Source organism: Gopherus evgoodei, chromosome 9 (genome assembly GCF_007399415.2).
Source record: "Gopherus evgoodei ecotype Sinaloan lineage chromosome 9, rGopEvg1_v1.p, whole genome shotgun sequence".
Taxonomy (NCBI): Eukaryota; Metazoa; Chordata; order Testudines; family Testudinidae; genus Gopherus; species Gopherus evgoodei.
The window spans coordinates 52,022,109-52,034,779 of record NC_044330.1 but is presented as its reverse complement, the minus strand read 5'-3'; the positions used below and the strand labels follow the sequence as shown (position 1 = coordinate 52,034,779).

The 12,671-nt window shown below is 53.3% G+C and overlaps 1 protein-coding gene across 5 annotated transcripts in view; it reads left to right on the top strand.

Annotated features, from left to right (window-relative positions):
- The window catches only part of DGKG (diacylglycerol kinase gamma), a 139,596-nt gene that overhangs the window by 78,967 nt on the left and 47,958 nt on the right, over window positions 1-12,671 (top strand). For all 5 annotated transcript variants that reach the window (XM_030575609.1, XM_030575611.1, XM_030575610.1 and 2 more), the window contains one exon: window positions 2,856-3,016. In XM_030575609.1, coding sequence (XP_030431469.1) covers window positions 2,856-3,016 — 161 coding nt within the window. The remainder of the gene's footprint in view (window positions 1-2,855; window positions 3,017-12,671) is intronic.

Sequence of the window (12,671 nt, the reverse complement as noted above, 5' to 3'; positions counted from 1 at the left end):
GGGAATCCTGTGGCCACCAGCCTCTCCTGATCACCGTGCACGACGGAGTGGGAAAGTCACTTAACAAGGGCCATTCACATCCCCACAGAAAACAACTCCAGCTCCCGATTCCTGCAGCTTTCAAAACCACTGACCCAGCCCATGTATCCCCACTGGGTCGGCCAGTAAGCACTGCGCAGGAGAGATCCTTGTGGGTCGGGCTCAGAGCTCGAGAAGCAGCCGCCCATCACCGTCGCCCTTCATGCTTAGTGTCTGCATGCAGCCCCAGCCGGAAGAGAGAGGCAGCATGGATTCAAACACTGACCTGGCTCTAACTTAGCCCCTCCTGCAACCCATCACCCAGCTAGCTTGGTCCCTGGCATGTGGCAGAGAAGCAGGTGATGGGAGCTAAACCTAAGCAAGACAGAGGTGACCCTGGCAGGAAGGGCGAGAGGTGTGAAGAGCAGGTCACCCAACAGCAACTCCTGCTCTCAAGGGACTCTGCGCTCCGGTAGTCTCCTCGGTCCAGAGCCGGGAGTTGGTCAGTATCCCTCGCAGCTTCTGGACATTCAGATAGCTCCTGCTGCGAGAATAGCCTGTCACTGGCTGCTGGCATGAAGACTGCGCCCCCGAATGCTGGGCCGTGGTCAGAGTCAAGGCCCTCATGGTTCAGTGCTGGATTGCTGGCCTTGGGCTGGGCTGGGAATGTGGGAGTTGACATCAGCTGGGCCAGAACCCAGCAGCCATCCGGCCCCACCTCATGCTCTGCCATGAGGCCGGCTCCCCGCAGAACAGCGGATCCACCTCGAGATCAGGTTTCCCACTGGTGTGCCACTGTCTGGCACTGGGCTGAGTTACCTCCACGAGCAGGTCTTGCTAAGGGGCCGAGAGCTACACCGGCAGCTACATCCACAGCAGCGCTGATCTGAGCAGCCCCCGGACACAGCCTTATGCCAGCAGAGGAGAGCTGTCTTGGCAGCTGGTACGAGGCCATGGCACGTCCTGCCGGAGGAGGTGAGAATGATCCCCAGGCCTCCCCGCTTTCTGAGCAAAATACCAGCTTTACAGCTTGCCATTCCCGCAACAACAGCAACAGGCACCAAGACCAGAGAAGAGGCAGGATGTTCACCCACACAGTCCCCATCCTGTGGCCAAGGGACAGCAGGAGGCTCTTGGATACCCTGGTGATGGGCCCTGGAGAAGAGCCTCAGTAGAGAGTGGGTGCTGTGGCCACCCATGTGGGCTGTTGGCCCGGTTGTTACTCACCACGGGCTAGGAACAGCTACATCTTGGCTCCCAGCTGGACTCGCAGCTTTTGCTCCTGCAGTTCCAGAGAGCTGGCTCTGAAACCTAGGCAGTGGATCTGGACAAGGTCCAGTGGCCCAAGTGAACCGACTGCGTCCTTTTTCTGTGTAGAAAACCCTGGACCCAGTGAATAGGATGCTATTCTAACAAGATGCAGAGGGGCCAACCCCAGAACCCTGGGAGTCCAGGTGGGATCTGCTGCTTGCCCGGGGACTCCTGTGAGTGGATTTATTCCCACCTGGAGTTACTCTTTGCAAAGCCTCCTCCCACTCTGCAGCACTCGCCTCCAGCAACTGTGATGGCACTCCAGAGGGAGGGAGTGATGGACCTGTTCACTCTCTTCTCATCTCTGCACCCTGCTGGGACCCATCCAGTGCACCATGAACCCGACCCAACTCTGCCCTGGCCCCCCAGACCCGACCTGACCCGACTCTGCCCTGGCCCCTCAGACCCGACCTGGCTCTGCTCTGGCCCCCCCAGAACCAAACCATCTCTGCCCTAACTCTGCAGCCTTGGCCCTGCAGGGCCGACCCACCTCTGTCAGTGACTCCCCCAGATCCAACCTATCTCTGCCCTGACCCCTCAGCCTTGACCTCGCAGAACCAATCCATCTCTGCCCTGACCCCTCAGCCTTGACCCTGCAGACCTGACCCATATCTGCCAGTGACCCCCAGACCCAACCTATCTCTGCCCTGACCCCTCAGCCTTGGCCTTGCAGACCCAAAGTGTCTCTGTCAGTGACCCCCCTGGATCCAATCCATCTCTGCCCTGACCCCTCAGCCTTGACCCTGCAGACCCGACCTGTCTCTGTCAGTGACCCCCCCAGACCCAACCCATCTCTGCCCCGACCCCTCAGCCTTGACCTCGCAGAACCAACCCATCTCTGCCCTGACCCCTCAGCCTTGACCCTGCAGACCCGACCTGTCTCTGTCAGTGACCCCCCCAGACCCGACCCATTTCTGCCCTGACCCCACAGACCTGACCCTGACCCTAGTCACTGCTGAGCAGCATGTGGTGTCTCCCTGATGGTCTAGTGGTCAGAATTTGGTGCCTTCCCCACTGAGGCCTGGGTTTGATCTTTGGTCAGGGAAACATCTATGGAACTGCCAGTGACCCCACAACCTGCTGAGTCCTGCCCACTGCCAGTTACCCCACAATCTTCCCCATTCTGATCCCAGGTTTTGCTGAGTCCCTCTCAGCAACCCTGTCGGCTGTTATCAGGCCCTCGCAGCCTGATCTGCCATTGCAGTCAGTGCTGGGCCCTGTTCATTGCTGACAACACCAGCCCTGGTTGCTGCTGCACCCTACCAGCCATGAGCAAGTCTCTGTACTACACATGGCCACACTTTAGCATGCCCCCGGTGCCGCCAGTGACCCCTGCCAACTCGGCATGGCACTGGGCTGTGTGTCCCACCCATTGCCGGCGGAGGTGTACACTAGCAAGCTGCCCCGGTTAACCCTCTCGTCGCCTGACTCCAAGTGGCACTGCCATGTGCCCCATTGGCAGGCATTGTGCTGCTCTGAGCATCTCTCTTGCACTAACAACAACCCCATCCTTTGTCTCTCCCAAGGTTACGAAGGGGGAAGCCTGCTGAAGGTGCTGAAGGACATTGAGCACAGTATCGAGGTCATGTTGGACCGGTGGCGGATTGACGTGATCCCCACGGACAAGGAGGAGAATGGAGACCCTGTCCCGTACAGCATCATCAACAACTATTTCTCCATAGGTGTGGTAAGTAGTCCTGGGATTTCCCTTCCAGCAGGAGAACAATGAGTCTGCTCAGACCTGGCTCAGCCAGAGCGAGGCGGGATCAGTGAGGAGTGGTGTGTTGGGCAGGCATACAGAAACTGGCATAGCAGAGCCCTTTGGCTGTACTATGCCTTCCATGTTGGGCAAACAGCCAGTACCTTGAAGTCACTGTGTGGCCCTGTCCTGGTTTACATATGAGTCACAGCCCTTCACCCCACGTTGCGACAGGCCCAGGCTGCGTGGAACGGCAGTGTGCAGCGACCTGTGGAGCATTTTCATGATGTTTTTCCAGACTTCTAGGATGCAGCCCAACGAGTCGGGCCCACCAGCCTGGCTCCCAGGAGTCGTCCCTCCTCACCCAGCTAGCCCCATTGAGGTCAGTCAGGAGTGGTCCCTATTTTGCAGTGGCATTCCTCACTCAGACAGTACCTCAGGCACTTTGTAGACCTAGCTCTGGAGAGGTGGGGCTGCTGCTGGCTCTGCAGACCCAGGTGGGGATGGGATATTCCCAATGAGAAATCCCGCTCAGGAAGGGCCTCCCGCAGGCTAACATTGCTTGACAATGAATCAACGGCTTTGGTCTTTGTAACAGCAGATTGGCAGTGATGCTGGTTGAACTGAGAGCAGACGTTAGTACCTGGAGTGAGTGCTAGCCAAGCTGCCATAATAGCCTCTTCCCAAGGTGTCTCTGCCAGGGCACCTCAGTTCTGATCTAGTCCATTGCTGCTCCCCCACTGAGATCTGCTAGGATCTGTCACCCTGGGCCTGGGGAAGCCGATTTCAATCTTACACCCTGATCTGCAGCATAACACACTCGTTGAGGGGTCACATAATTCTGATATCCGAAGTCATCACCCCAGCAGCAGTCCCCTGCTGTGACTCCCTCTGTATCCAATCGCTGTACGACTTGCGGGGCGCCCCCCTGCTTTACAGACACCTACACACTGGGGGGGAGGGCGTTTCAAAAGGCAACTCCAGTGGGAACAGAGTTACACCAACGCTGAGTGTTTCTGAAAATGCTCCCAGAGCGTTTACACTGTTTAGATGCATCCTCCAAAAAAAGTGAATCCACTCTGATATAAACTATAGAGAGGCAGGTGAAAGGGAACTGCCCTGCTGGTCCTATGTGTATTGTAGCAATGTGCAAACACTCAAGGCAGTGGCCAGGCCCTGTTGCGTCAGGCACGCAGAGAGGCAGATCCTTGGCCAGTGTTAATTGTCAGTGCTCGCTTCATGCCCGTTTACCCCAGATGAGGCTCTGCATCATCCGTGTCTTGCCTTTGGGAGCTTGTCCTCTGCACAGAGAAGGTAGACAAATAGTAAAAGACAAACAAGAGCTCAGTCACAAGGCAGAAGTTGTATAACTTGGCTACACTCTTGGGTGTAATTCCAGTGCTGTCAGTGGAATCACCCCTTCTCAAACCAGGTCAGATTTTGGCCCATAGCTTCTATTCCTGGCTCCTCCCAAGAACTTCTCTAAACTCAGGTAAATGTCTAATCTCAAAATCTAATCTGTCTGTGCCTTGGTTTACCTCTAGGAAATGACTCTAATGATACTTTCCAGGGGCACTGACTGAGCCTTTAGGTTTGAGAAGCTCTGTGAACTCTTAGAAAAGCCACACAAAATACACCGCAAAGCTCTGGGTTTGGGTAGCATCCCTAGCTGGATTAGCTGGCATTTTCCCAGGTGGCCTCTCCAAGTGATAGTCCCTGTTCATCTGTCTAAGACAGTGATGTTCAGACCTCAGGGGAAATTAGCCATCAGAATTACCCAAAAGAGCCACAGGAGTGTGAATTCATGGTTTCATTCTCTATAGCACTATATAGTCATATTCAAACAGTATGGGGAAACATTTAGTTTTTATATATAATTCTCACAGCAAAATGACTGACCAACTATTATTATTTTATCAGCTACAATTGGTTAATAACATAGTAAAAGCATCCTGATTGGTTAATAACTTAGATCGGTTACTAATTAAATCCCACAATGTTTTAATATCATGGGCTGTAAAGAGCTGCAGGAGATGCATTAAAGAGCCACTCGCAGGTCCTGAGCCACAGTCTGAGTATCACCACTTTTTTCCTGTCCTCACAGCTGTTTGTAGCACGTCTTGACTTATCAAGCATGACTCTTTCTTCCAAACCAATGATCAGCCTCGCAGATGGGGAACGATATAAGGGGTACAAGTCTCAAAAGTGCCTAAAACCCAGAACCACAACTGGATTGAGGCCCCGCCCTCCTAAAGAGGAGTGGGGTTTAGCACACGCCCCTCTCATCTCCACCTCCCATAGGCTAGCTTAAGCAGCTCTCCGCCTATCACTCTGGCTTTGTTGGAGCCCATGCTTAAGTGCCCGTCTCCCCGTTTGTTGTTCAAGGAACCTAGGTGCCAAGCTCAGGCTGTGTGGATGCCAGTGTTGTACCTGTGATTTTCTGGGCACCTATGAGGTTAGGTATGTGATGTTGAGCGTTGCCATGCCAATGTCCCTTTGTGGATAAGGGTATCAGTTACATAGGAGCCTAAGGCTCAATGAGACATGGGCTCCCAAGTGCATGAGTCTCTTCTAAGTCCCCCCAGCCCCTCCTCCCATGGCATCTGATGGGCACCTTCCCCTCATTTGGTACGTTGCCGTTTTTCTCTGGAGAGTAAATGTCATTTATTTTCTTTTTCACCTTTTGGAAGGGGGGAGCCAGTCTGCGGGTGTGACCTTCTGAAGGCCGGGCTGCCCCAGCTAGTCACCGGCCCCCTGGGGGTTGGCTGTCATTAGCAATGCATTCTCTGGAAGAGAGGAATGAGTCTCTCCTGGCTGAGGCTGGCATGGTTTGGGAAAGTGGGAAAACAGCACACTTGAGTCATCAGGATGAGAAACCTGAGCCTGGGACACTGGAAAGGAGCCTGGGTGGTGGAGAGGCTGACTCTGTTCCGTCTCTGTGCAGGTCACTGGTGAGGTCCTGGCTCCACTGACGCCAATGGGAGCTGTGCCATTGACTGCAGTGGGGCCAGGATTTTGCTCTGCCTCTGCTTCCTTCACAGGTGAGGGTGGATTTTCCATCAGTCTGCAGGATCAGCATCCCTATGGACACGGGTGAAAGTAACTTAAAGGACTTGCCGGTACTCCAGAATCCTGAGGAGTGATGTGGCCTCCACCGGAAGAGGTGGAGCCTTTAAATCCCCAGGCCCTTTAAATCAGGATTTAAAGGGCCCAGGGCTAGGGCTGTGGTAGCAGCAGCTGGGAGCCCCAAGCCCTTTAAATCACTCCCTGAGCTCCCAGCTGCAGAGGTGGCTGGGAGCCCTGGGGTTCAGGGGCAATTTAAAGGAAGTGATTTAAAGGGCCCGGGGCTTTAGCTGCTGCTACTGAAGCAGAGCCCCGAGCCCTTTAAATTGCCGACGTAGCCCCAGGGCTCCAGCAGCAGGGCCAGAGACTCCGGCTGCTGCTACCCTCCAGGGCCCTTTAAATCGTCTCCGGAGCCCTGCTGCTAGAGCCCTGCTGCTGGAGCCCGGGGGTAGTGGCAGCAGGGCTCCGGTGACTATTTAAAGGGCCCGAGGTGGTAGAGGCAGAGGGAGCCCTGAACGCTTTCAATAGGCACCAGAGCCCTGCTGCCGCTACCCCAAGGCTCCAGCAGGCTCCAGGGGCTATTTAAAGGGCCCAGGCCCTTTAAATTGTCCCTGGAACCCTGAGGTAGCGGCAGTGGGGCTCCAGCAGTGATTTAAAGAGTCCAGGGCGGTAGCGGCGGTAGGAGCCCTGGGACCTTTAAATCGCCACCCAAGCCCTGCAGCCGCTACCCCACGGCTCTGGCGGCAGGGCTCCAGGGACAATTTAAAGGGCCCTGGGCTCCAGATTTTTAAATTGCTGCCTCAAGAAGCCAGTCCACCCCGGTATGGCGCACCAGCTGTTGCTGGCAGGGGTGGCAGGTTTGTAGAAATTTTGGTGGTGCCCAGAACCTGCCCCTGCCCAAACTCTACCCTCCCAAACTCCACCCCCCACCTGCCCAAGGCTCTGGGAGGGAGTTTGGGTGGGGGAGGAGGTCTGGGGTGCAGGCACTGGGCTGGGGCAGGGGACTGGGGTGCAGGAGGGGTGCAGGCTCTGGGAGGGAGTTTGAGGATGGGAGGGAGTGTGGAGGGAGCGGGTGCAGGTTCTGGGATGGAGTTTGGGGATAAGGGGGTGTGGAGGGAGGGGGTACAGGGGTGAGGGCTGTTGGGTGAGACTGGGGGTGGATTTGGGGTTTGGCTGGGAATGAGGCGTTTGGGGCATGGGAGGGGACTCAGGGCTGAGGCAGAGGGTTAGAGTGCAGGGGGATGAGGTCTCTGGCTGGGGCTGGAGATGAGGGGTTTGGGGTGTTGGAGAGGCTCAGGGCTAGGACAGAGGGTTGGGGTGTGGGGGGATGAGGGCTCTGGCTGGGGGTATGGGCTTTGGGGTGGGGCAGGGCTGGGGATGAGTTTGGGGTGCAGGCAGGCTGGGACTGGAGCCAGAGAGAAGGACTCCCCCCAGTCCTCTCCCTGCCAGCATCAGCGAGCTCTGGGGTAGGGACCCCTTCTCCCCCCCGGCAGCACACTCACCCCTCCACTGTCACTGCACGTGCTCCTAGGGGCCCTCTCAGGTCCAGGAATCCCCCTCACCTCCCCTGTGGTGGGTGCCATGCTGGGGAGGCTGCCATCACATGTGCGCCTCCTCCCCTGCTGCTGCCCCTCACTGTAGCCTCACTGGGGCTGCTCCTTGCCCAGCGTGGGGCAAGAGCAGTGACTGTGGGCAGAGAGGTGGCTGTACTGGTAGAGGGTCCCACTGGAAAATGAAAGGGTCCAAGGGGGAAGTGCAGACTTCCCTGGCAGTAGTGGAGGGGGGCACTAGGACCCTGTGCCAGCAGTTAATGCAGGCAGGCAGCATGGAGCTGCAGGGGACTGGGAGAGACAAATGCTCTGCTCAGGGACCCAGGGAGGTGCATGAGCGCAGCAAAGGGGGGCTGGGGCACACTCAGGGGAGACGCAGGGGGGCAGCAGATGGAGCCAGGGGGAGACCTGGCCCCGAACATTCGTGGAGCCTGGCCCCTGGACCCTCAATATTGCTGGAGCCAGGAGGAGGAGTCAGCGAGGGAGAGAATGCTCCATTTTTTTGCTGGTAGCTACTGCACCTTTTCTTGCCAGTCCTCCGTACCGGTCCGTACCGGCTTACTTTCACCTCTGCCTATGGAGCAAGGCAGGATCGAAAAGCAGTGCAGAGCCCTTCCTCTTCCAAAGTGGGGCTTTAAAAAGCTGGAGCCTCCTGCTGCCCCATGGCCTGGCCATGTTCGTGGTGCTCCTAGAGCTGATGCAACAGCCAGCAGAGAGTGGGCACAGTGTGCTGGGGTGCCCTCTGAAAGGAAGGCCTGAGACGTTGCCAGCAGTGTAACCTTTCCAGATTTAGAATGAACAACCAGGAAAGGACTAGAGTTTATGACAGCATGAAATGCAACTAGGGGAGGATTTAAAAACAAGGGAACAGGCTGGGGTCTGGGCTAGGAAAAGGGCAAAAATGCTGTTAAATGAGATTTTTTAAACGGTTACTTTTTAATGCAAGGGAGGGTGCCAGTCCTGCTACTGAAGGGGCGAGGGGGGGGTGCCCACCCTTCCACAGATTTGCCTTGTAGACCCTAATCCTGCAAATCTTTACATGCACTGTCAGTGTTCCCCCAGCAACACCTTGCTGCAAGAATGTGTCAGGCACACACGTGAGTTAACTCTTGCCTGGGTGGACTGTGGGTTCTCAGTTTCCTTTCTCTTAGCTGGGCATACCCTGCCTGGGGTAGAACCTGGCCCTATGTGAGACAGATCTTAGAGCAGGAGTTCTCACACTGTGCTCTGGTGGTCCATGATGCTCACTCTCCTGTTTATTTATGGTTGCTAAAGTGCATCAAGCCAGATAAAAACACATTGGCTATTTTTCTTTGTAAACAATTACTGTGGTTGCCACAGGATGGTAGGAGCCACCAGCTGAGAAGGGTAGTGGGCGTTGCAATCACCAGCAGGAGGAGGGATGGCCACACTTCAAAAAGTTTGGAAATTTGTGCTTACTTCTAGTATGGGCGTGAAAATGTCACAGGAAATTTCCATCGGCAAATCAAATCATTGGCAAACTCCTTCTTCCCCAGGGACTAAGTGAAGGCATTTAGTCTGCAATTCAGCAAAGCATTTAAATTCAGATCAAAGGTGAAGCCCACACTTAAGTGCTTTGCTTAGTCAGGGCCTTCGATTTGATGTCTCTCTGATTAAATTAAATCCATATGGACTGGCTGGTATTACAATGTTCCGCTGAGTGCTTGTGGCGCACATTATTATTGGGCTAGAGTAAGATTACCAGCTCAAAATGGTCTCCAGAATGTCTGTCTTACTCACTAACACTGCTGCCTATAGAACCAGCAGGAAAATCTTTCTCCAGATATTGCCAGGTACCACTGAAGCTTTGAGAGAGCCCTGTAGTTCATATAATCCCATTTGCCAGCCCCAGTCCCATGCAGCCATTCCCTCCCCTGTTAAGTCAGGCTGGGACATGAAACCAGAGTGACTCTAGTTTGGGGAGCAGCACTACTATGCGTTCTTTGCTCCAAAGGCACAACCATAGGCAATAAACATTTCACGTGGCTCAGAATGAATAGGCATGTCTTCTGGCAGGGGAATATGAATGGAGCATTTTTTTTCCAGCAGGTCATGGCTTGCCCAGCCATCCCTGGAAGGGGAGGGGTTAATATCACCCATTCATAGTGTGATACAGCAGCACTGTGGTAAACATGTAGTAGGTCCCATGTGTGGGCACAGGTTGAGTTGTGAGCGTGAGTCATCCGGGCCCCGCTCCAAAGAGATATCCGTGAGCACACAGCACTGTCCTCCCAGGAGGTTTATTTCAGAGCAGACAGACAGTTTCCTCACCCCATCTCACTGGAGTTTCCTGCATTTTTTAAAATCATTTTTCCTAGCAAGCCCTTTACCACGTGGCCTCAAAATGTGCTTCTTTACGACAACTGCTTCCCTGCTGCATCGTGCCTACGGACGGCTTGGCTCTTGCGAGGTTGAGCCAGAGTCCTAGGCTGCTAGGTTTCTTGTTTTGGTGGGGAGCCCATTGATCAAAAAAAAACCAACAAGGACACTGAGGCTATAAAACAAATTCCTCCACACAGTTTGTTATGGAAGCTTGCAGGGTACTGAGGAACCAATAAAATGGAGACACCCTGAAAGCTTAAGTCATGCTTGAGAGGTTTGGTATTGACAGAGGGCCCTGAAAGAATGCCCTGGAGATGGGCAGTGTCAGTCTTGGGAAGCTGGATTGCCACTTCCTGTCTGCTCCTCCTTTTATTTTTGGGCATGAGGAATGCTGGGCAGCAGCCATAGCACCGACCGGAAGGTTTGGATTGCATGTAGCTTAGTGATATATTTAACTCTGGGCTCTCCAAAGGCCCTAGGTAGCGATCCTGTCGCTGGCTTTTTGGCGACAAATGGGCTGCTGAGTCCTTGATGTAGTGCATGCATTGCCAGGGCCACCCGAGCCCTGAGACTTGAAAGAGATCCGCCAGCACAGTTTGTATACTGTAGTTTATAGGGAGGCTTGAAAACTACATAAGCGGCTCACTTTATACCCCCGCACTCACATGCCTGCTACATCCGGTCCCATGGCACATAGAGGCTGTCACACCTTTCCAGACAAGCAGAGGGTCTGGTTAAAATCTCCCCTTTAACATATCCTCCATAGCGAGTCATGGCAGTTAATCTCTTATGTAGGACAATTAGAATGGCACACAGGGAGCCAGAGAGGGAAACTGTGCTCGCTGGAGCATCAAGTGATATTCCACCTTGCTTCCCACTTCAGCACTGAGGTAGCTCTGGTTGTGTGACAAAGGTTAATTCCTTTCACCCAGAGAAGCTGCCTGTATTGGCCAGGGCGTAGGCATCTGGGCCAGTAGTGCCAGCTGGGCCAGGGTTGAAGGGAGGAGTTGGGACTAGTTACCAAGCCAAGTCAGGAGATGGACACCAAAGTCAAGCTGGGCAGGGGGCCGAAGGCAGGGATCAGGAGTAAGATGGGTAAAAGACAAAGTCTGTAGTAGTAGCAAGTCAGAGTGTCTACACTGTTGCTCAGACAACTTCCTGGTTTAAATAGGTGATGTATACCAATCAGGTGGCTGCAGGGTTCTTTTGCTTGGGCTTCTGTGGGTGGTACTTCCTGCGGTGCCTGACCCTCTAGCAATTGTCAAATGCTGCTTCACTTGGCTCCCCAGTGGAGACATTGGTCACCCCAGACCCTCCAGGTTCTAGTCCAGGGATAGGCAACCTATGGCACGTGTGCCGAAGGCAGCATGCGAGCTGATTTTCAGTGGCACTCACACTGCCTGGGTCCTGGCCACTGGTCAGGGGGGCTCTGCATTTTAATTTAATTTTAAATGAAGTTTCTTAAAACATTTTAAAAACCTTATTTAATGTACATACAACAATAGTTTAGTTATATATTATAGACTTATAGAAAGAGACCTTCTAAAAAGGTTAAAATGTATGACCGGCACACGAAACCTTAAATTAGAGTGAATAAATGAAGACTCGGCACACCACTTCTGAAAGGTTGCCGACCCCTGTTCTAGTCCGACAGATCCTTATGCTGTTCCATCATGGCTTCTGCCTCATTGTGACACAGCCAAACTGCCTAGGTCTTTCTCAGTGTTAACTCCTCACTCATAATTCCCTCCCTTCTCCAAAGTCCTACAGAGTTTAATAGAAAATAATCTTGCTGTTAAAACAACAAGAAGTCCGGTGGCACCTTAAAGACTAAGATTTATTTGGGCATAAGCCTTCATGGGTAAAAAATCCACTTCTTCAGATGCAACATATCTTGCAGCAATTCAAATCTTGCTGTTGAATTTTTGAATTGCATCACAGAATTACATAGAGAATTCTAGCCCTGCTATGGAATCATAACGCACAACTCCAATAACCTACAGAAAGGGTGTTGTTCCCTGTCGTGTTGGATAGGTTGGAGAGTAATCCCAATAGATCCCCATTATGTTCTATAGGATTTAACTGTTGGAAATTTTCATAAATGTTTGACTAAAATACCCCACATAAGAGAGGGTATTATTAGCTTAAGGAATAGGAAACAGGGAGTCAATGGCATAAAATAGAGTTTTTTATGCACATTCAGCTCTTGAGATAAACTGGCCTTCAGGAGCTGAAGGAAGGAAAGAAACACCATCACTTTTCCCCCTAGCTTGCTGTTTGGTCACTTGCAATCCTTCTCCCCCTCAGAGCTCCCACATCGGTTTAGGTAGTCTAGGAGGGAGGCCACGTTAGCAAATTGCATCTTGTTTAACATGCCCGTTTAACATGGCTGGCCCAAGCTCTCGTCTCAGGTACGCAGGCGTAGCTCTACAGAAGTTGGTGGAGGAGGGGAATTTAGGTGGTCAGGTGTCTGACATGCTCTTTTTCTAGTGTAGTGGGCGATATAGAATGCTGTCTCATCATAGAGTGATCACATGCTATGTGCAATGAGTGTAATGTTATGGGACCCCCTCTTGAATACCCGATAACGGCATGCTAGCCATTATGCAGTACTGCGGCAGAGTGCACGATTCCAAGTCTCTCTGCACGACTAGAGTTACGGTAAAATCCCCAGACTGACGATGATG